This window comes from Pezoporus flaviventris, unplaced genomic scaffold, assembly GCF_033815535.1.
Source record: "Pezoporus flaviventris isolate CSIRO_AGI_PZ_B2104156 unplaced genomic scaffold, CSIRO_AGI_Pfla_v1 ptg000002l, whole genome shotgun sequence".
In the NCBI taxonomy this organism is placed as follows: Eukaryota; Metazoa; Chordata; class Aves; order Psittaciformes; family Psittacidae; genus Pezoporus; species Pezoporus flaviventris.
The window spans coordinates 82,081,263-82,087,741 of record NW_026892550.1 but is presented as its reverse complement, the minus strand read 5'-3'; the positions used below and the strand labels follow the sequence as shown (position 1 = coordinate 82,087,741).

The 6,479-nt window shown below is 56.8% G+C and overlaps 1 protein-coding gene across 3 annotated transcripts in view; it reads left to right on the top strand.

The window, feature by feature from the left end:
• The first annotated feature begins 1,221 nt into the window (after positions 1 to 1,221).
• Positions 1,222 to 6,479, top strand: part of LOC133264780 (chromatin remodeling regulator CECR2) — a 106,051-nt gene continuing 100,793 nt past the window's right edge. For all 3 annotated transcript variants that reach the window (XM_061444718.1, XM_061444720.1, XM_061444717.1), the window contains exon 1: positions 1,222 to 1,436. In XM_061444718.1, the coding sequence (XP_061300702.1) occupies positions 1,266 to 1,436 (171 nt within the window). In that variant the 5' untranslated portion in view covers positions 1,222 to 1,265. The remainder of the gene's footprint in view (positions 1,437 to 6,479) is intronic.

The window sequence follows — 6,479 nt, the reverse complement described above, 5'->3', positions numbered from 1 at the left end:
GTGGAGATGGCACTGGAAATAGCAACGGAATGTAAGGTGTGAAGGGGGGAGGCTAAAACTTAAGAAGTTAGCCAAATACAGGAAAGGAAAGGCTAGGAAAAGTGGGACAGGTATAAAAATGCCCTCAGCCAGATGAAGGTAGGAAGGAATTCCTAAACCGCGGTTAAACTCCACATTTATAATGGTTTCACTGGAGGTAAGACCCTAAGCTGCTACAGCTGTGCACCATTACAGTCAACTAGGTTGGAAAAGACCTTCAAGATCATCAAGTGCACCCATTACCCCAGGATGGCCAAGTACACCACTAAACCATGTCACTGAGGGCTTCGTCTACACATCTGTTGAACGCTTCCAGGGACAGCGATTCCCTCAGGAGCCAGCCGCAGCATCTCCACACCACACCATAAAGCTCGGGGAGCGGCCCAGCACCGTGGCTGAGGCAGCGTCCTGGCATCCGACAACCAGCCCTAGCGCCCTGGGGACCGGAGCAGGAGATCCGCCGTGGCGGGGTGAAGGGCTGAGACGGGTGACCCCTGAGGCGAGGAGCATGCCGCAGGCGGGGGGCGGCGGTTCCCCGGTCGGTAGGGACGTTCTCTAAGACCTCCCCGAGGAGCTCAGCCCGGCCCCCCCCCTTCCCGCCGCCTCGCACCGCCCAGGCGAGGCCGCGGTGCTGTTCAACCCGGCGCAGGGACCGAGACACGGCCCGGCCCCGCCCCGTCCCTCTGCCGGTGTCCCGCCCCGGTAGGCGTGCCAGGGCGGGCGCGGAGGGCCTGTTGTTGTGATGGGCGCCGGCTCCGCCCCCTCCTCGTGCACGGCCGCGCAGCCCCCACCCCGCCCTCACGCCTTTTGTCCACTCCCTGCGCCCCGCCCCTCCGGGTGTCCCGTTCTCTGGTCCCCCCCTTTCCCCCCCCCCGCCTCGCCCCATTCCGCCCCGGGCCCATCTGTTCCCGGCGGCGCGGCGGTTCCCCTGCAGGGCGCGGGCAGGCGGCGGAGGATGGGCCCTCGCAGCAGCGGCGGCGGTCGGCGGCAGCAGCGCCCCCGCCGGCCCTAGCGCCCCCGCGCCGGCGCCGAGCAGCCCCATGCGCGGTCGGCAGCGAGGGGGCAGCGCGGGGCCGCCGGGGGGCGGCCGCTGAGCGGCGTGGCGCCGGGGGGCGGGCGGAGCCGCAGCGCCGAGCGGCGGCGGCACGCAGCCGCCCGCGGAGTGAGGCAGCGAGTGAGTGAGCGGGCGGGCAGGCAGGCAGGCAGCCGGCCGGCGGCCGCAGGAGATGTGCCCGGAGGAGGACGGCGGCTGCGGCGGCGGCGGCGTGGCCGGCACCGGCGGCCCCGAGGCGGCGGTGGCTCTGGACGAGCTCCGCTCCTGGTGGGAAGTCCCGGCCATCGCGCACTTCTGCTCCCTCTTCCGTACCGCCTTTCGCCTGCCCGACTTCGAGATCGAGGTGAGAGCCCCGCGGACGCCGTTCCCGTGCAGGGTGCACGCCCCGGTGGGCAGCCGACGGGCGATCGCTTCGCGCGCCAGCCCTCGGGCTGTTACCGTGCCGCGGCTCCGTCCCCGCTGCGCTCCCGCTGCGCGGCGGCTCCCGCGCTCCGCTCCCCGGCCCCCCAGCCCCACTTTGCCCCGGTGAGCCGCTGGATCCCGGCGCGATGCAGCGCGGGTGCTCCCTTCCGCCCGCGGCAGATGCACCAACTTCCCCGTGTCCCTCCCGCGCGCGCTCGCAAACTTTCGGCGCGCCCGTCCCGGTGCGGTGGCGGCGGCGGCGGCGGTGGTGGGCAGAGTTGCCCCCAAGTCCCGGCTCCGGAGCCGGCCGGGCAGCCGCAGGCGGAGCGGGGCCGGCCGCCGCCGGGCCGCATTGTTCCTCCGGGCCGGTGTCCGCGCACAAAGGTGGCGGGAGGGGACGGGCTCGGCAGGGAGCCGGCGGCGGGTCCCCCGTGCCCAAAATGGTGGCGGCGAGAGGCGGGCCCGGCCCGGTGACCCCCACTATCCTCGGGGGTCCCCGCGGCTGTTCCTGAGGGTAGGGGGGGGTTCCCCAGCCCACACAGCCTGCGCTCAAGTTGGTCCCTTTTGTTGAAGCGGGGGTGTCGGTCCCCACCTGGCTGGTGCCGGTGCTGGTGGATGGGATGTGTGTGTATGGAGGGTCGCCGCCGAGGCGGGCGGCGGGAGGTGCAGTCATCCCGGCGTGCTGGGCTCCTCCGCGGGGCACCGCGCTGCGCGTTGTGCGGCTCCTCGGAGGCTCCGCTTGCAACTACGGTGCCTTCCTCACCGACCGATCGACCGCCTGTGCTCCCCGCGTAGGGCAAACTCTCGGCTTCCTCACTTTCGTGCCCATTTTTCCCGTGTGGGTTTTGGATTTTTTGGGGGGAAAGGGTGTAATTTTTTTCATTATTATTAATTCTTAGTTTCGTGCGCGTGGCTAATGCTCCGTAAATATTTTGTGCTCCGGCTACAAACATTACAAACGAAGTGTGTCCTGGTAAGAAATCTTTTGTGCTTGCTGTGAAAAGCCATTCTTGCCAGCGCGTTGGCAATAAACCCGGGTGAATAACGTGGCGGCGTGTGTTTGTATTTATTTTTTTTCTCTCTTTAAAGGCAGTAATTGCCCCGTGAACGCGAATTCCAAAGATGCTTAAAAGTTCAATGGGATGCGCGAAGCCCTAAAGAGCAAAACTCCTCGAGCAGGATGTGAATTTCTGAAGAGGGGGAATCCCTTCTGCGGTGCGAAATCTTGAGAGGGGATAAGGTCTCGCAATGATGCAACTTCTTGCGAAAGGGAACTCCCCTCCCCCTCCTATTGATGCCAAACCAGTAAAGGGGGAGGCTCCCCGGGCCCGGCAGCGCAGTCTTGAAGGAACCTGAATTTACAATGATAAAAGAGCCAAGGCACTAGCCTTTCACCTTTGGAGGCAATTAGCATCTGGCTTGCTTCACAAATGAAGTAAATGTGGGCTCCCCTTTGCTTCCCGGAGCACACTTAGGGTGGAGGTGGGAGTTAACATCACTCGGAACAAATGAAGTTGCTTTTTTGGGGAGGGGGGAAGGGATGCCCGGGGTGAGGAGGAGTGCATGCGGGTTGGTGCTGGGGGTGTTGCAGAGCACAGAAGCAGCACATAGAAAACGTTGCCCTCAAAACCACCTTGGTGCACATGGATGGCTTGGCAGGAACAGGCTTGGAAGGATGGTGTTGGTCAGAGGGACAGTGGGAATCAAGGTTAAAAGTGGGATGCTCCGAGGGGACAGATGTGCCTGTCAGATCTCAGTGTCTTCAGGCACATGGAGTACATCTCCATCCTTGGCACAGTGTGAAGGAGCCTGGTGCAGGTGGTTTCAAAACTCGCTGTTCCTTGAAGCTCACCATCTTGTTACCCATTGCATGGCTTAGTTGTTTCCATTTCACCGCTTGTTTTGGAGATATCTGGGAACGATTCTGTGCACAAAGAGCTTGCGCAAAACAGTTCATGGGGTGAAACCGGTGGCCAGTGATGGATCTTACTCCTTTTTTTCTAAGAGTACTGCTCTGTGGTTTGTACTTTATTTGGCTGCATAGGGAAGGTTCCTTCCTTCATGTTGTACCTAATAGTGCCAGTTCCCATTCTGGCTACATACAGGATGGGCTTTAAGTTTCAGGGGTGTCTGAATAAAATGGAGGTGGCTTTTCTAGGGGCTTATGGGAAGCTCTGGGACTCAAGACAAATAATGGGAGGAAATGAACCCCTTGCCAGCCATCAAAAATTGAAACTGTGCTCATGTACAAATGACATTTTCTTGCTTTAGCTTTGGTTATCATGGGGATGGGTGCTTGTGGCAAAGTGCAAGCTGTTTAAGAAGTTACTGCCCCTCATGGGTAACTTGGGGTGAGTAGCTGGGTCCATTTGGTGGCAGAGTAAAACAGGTGGTTTGAGTGAACCTGCTTCTCATGTGTGGAAGCAGAAATGGAGCCCTCAAATTCAGAGGGTGTCTGCGGGAGGATGGTCATGCCCAGGCTCCTGGAGCTTCACAGCAAGTGTCTGTCTGACTGCCCAGTATTGCTAAGGGATGGCCTTACTCTGGCTGCAGTTGGCTTTTGGAGGGTATCTTCTTTCTAGGAGGGCTGAGCGCCTCTCAAGTTAAATCCTAGTTTGGTGGCTTTTTCTTTCTTTCCTTTTTCTGATACTAATGCATCTCCAGTGGGGAGCCTGGTGCTAAACTCTTACAACATTGTTACAAGTGAAAGTTTTAAACAAACCTTAATTCTGCTTGTAATAAATATCCCCTTCTTGCTCTCTCCCTCCTTCCCTCCAGTTTAGCAGGCAGTGTGGTTAAGGTTTCACTGCCACAGTCTCTGTAGTTCCCAAACCAGAGAAAACCCGATCTTCCAGTATGTTTTAGTGTATTGTTGTGTTTTCTTTTTAAAGCTGTAGTTATTTACTTTTCTAAACCCCTTTCTCCCCCCCCCCCCCCCCGATATATTTTTCTTCTGGTGGGTCTGCCCATAGCTAGCAGGGAGGCTCTGCAGTGATAGGCCATCTGGACCCATCCTTCTTGCGCTGAGCAGATTCGCTAGTGGTATTTGAGAAGTTTTGGGCTTTAGTACAGAGAAGCAGCATGGAGCTCTCATTTTTTTCTTTTCAAATGCAAACCTTTCTCCCCCTACTTTTTGGCCCAAAAGAGAGTGAAGCTTCCAGATGCAGGGCTGCCATCAGCAGCTGGATGTCAGAAACCTGGGCAGCAGATGTTTTGTTTTTCTCATTGCTGGACCAGTGTGTAGCCAGAGACTGTGGGGAAGGGGTGTCCGAAACTGAAAGAAAGAAGCGTATCCATCACGCCGGACCCTGGGCATTGTTCGGGGAGGGGGTGGGCGCAGCCAGCCCCCATGCTGGCTCCAGCAGATGCAGGCGCCTGACAAGGCACAGGGCTCCTCTTTTCAAACCTCTGCCGCAGCATCACCCGGCGATGGGCTCAGGAGGGGTTCAGCTACCGCCAGCGGGTCAAAAGTTCAGTGGGCCAGGAGCGGGTGCTCTGGGACATGTTCGGCTTCACGCTGTGATCTCACGTGCATCTGTGAGGATGGCAGAGAGCGCTTCTGCCTTCTGGGGTAGGTCTTGTCTTTTTTTATCCTCCTCCCCTTTTAAATGGCTGCCTTGTTGGCCATCTGCTGTATAAAACTTCCACGCCACTTCAAAAGTGGGCTTTTAGTTGTGTTGGCTCGGATGTTGTGGCTTCTTTCTTGATGGTCTGTAAAATCTGCATCGAGTGGGTTTGTCCTTCCCTGCTCTAACAGTACTCCAGCAGGAGGAGGTCTGGCTGTACGGGACACATGCATCATTTTTTTGGAGGCATTGCCTTGATGGACAGAAAGGATGCTTTCCATAGTCAAGTTAGTGCAGGTGATGATAGGGAGTGATTTGTTTCCCTCTTCGAGTCTCGACTGTAATACGGGACACCTCTCGTGACAAAGTGTCTCCTGGCCGTGTGCCCTCCCCTTTGCAACTGAAATATCTTCTTGGCAGCTGTAGGGATTGTTTGCATCGAAAATATTAGGGGAATATTTAACATTTTCAACCGTATTTCAGCGCAACTTGAAAACACTGGACAGAAGCCAGCGTGGCGCGGCCACCCAGCTCTTTGGCATGTGCTCCCAGGAGCTGTGGGCTAAAACATTTAGGAACTTCTGCCTGGGTAGGTCGAGGGGAGGTGACTTTCCAGAGCGCGCTTGAAAATAATCAAAACGTTGTTAACTTAGTTTATTTGGAAAAGGGGGCAAAGCCACATTACACAGGGAAAACATAAATCTTTTCCTGTGGTTTTTAAAAGCGCCTTTGGGCAAATTGCCTCTGCTGTTAACTTCACTATGGCTTTAAGATGCTTTTCCTTGCCTCTTGCCCCTTCCTAGCACTTCGAGCTCTGGCTCTACCTTTAGGTACATTCCTCTGGCTCCCAGGCAGGGCACCGCTGCTCCTGCGCACCTTTTTCCTCCTATAGTGTGGTATCTATCCTGCTGGTTCTTGAACAGGCTCTTTCTGTCAGGATTATGATGTGGCTGTTACAAAATCAGCAACTGCTACTGCTCCTGTGGGTCTCCCAGGAGGAGGAAGAGTGTGGAGGGAGGGAGAGCTGTGCTGTGGCCATCTGAAGGAGAGAGCAAAGAACAGGGTTTCTTCTATCTGTGCAAACCAGATACAGTTTTAAAAGCAAAAGTAGAGTTTTTTAACATGCTAAACTCTAAATATGTTAGAATTTTTCCTAGTGTGGACGGATGGCTGAGCACGCTTTGACCTCCCCTGTCCTGTCATGTCTGTTCCTGCTGAAATTACTCTGGAGCCCCTTGCTGTGTGCCATCCAGGTTCATCCCTTGTGATCCATGACACCAAACCAGCCCAACCTTCCTGTTCTGTCAGTGGTTTGTACAGGGTTAATTGCACAGCACTAAGCCTTCACCCCTCTATAGCTATTCTGGTCTGGTGCTGCATTATTATCTGTATTACAGGAACGTGTACAGCGTCTACAT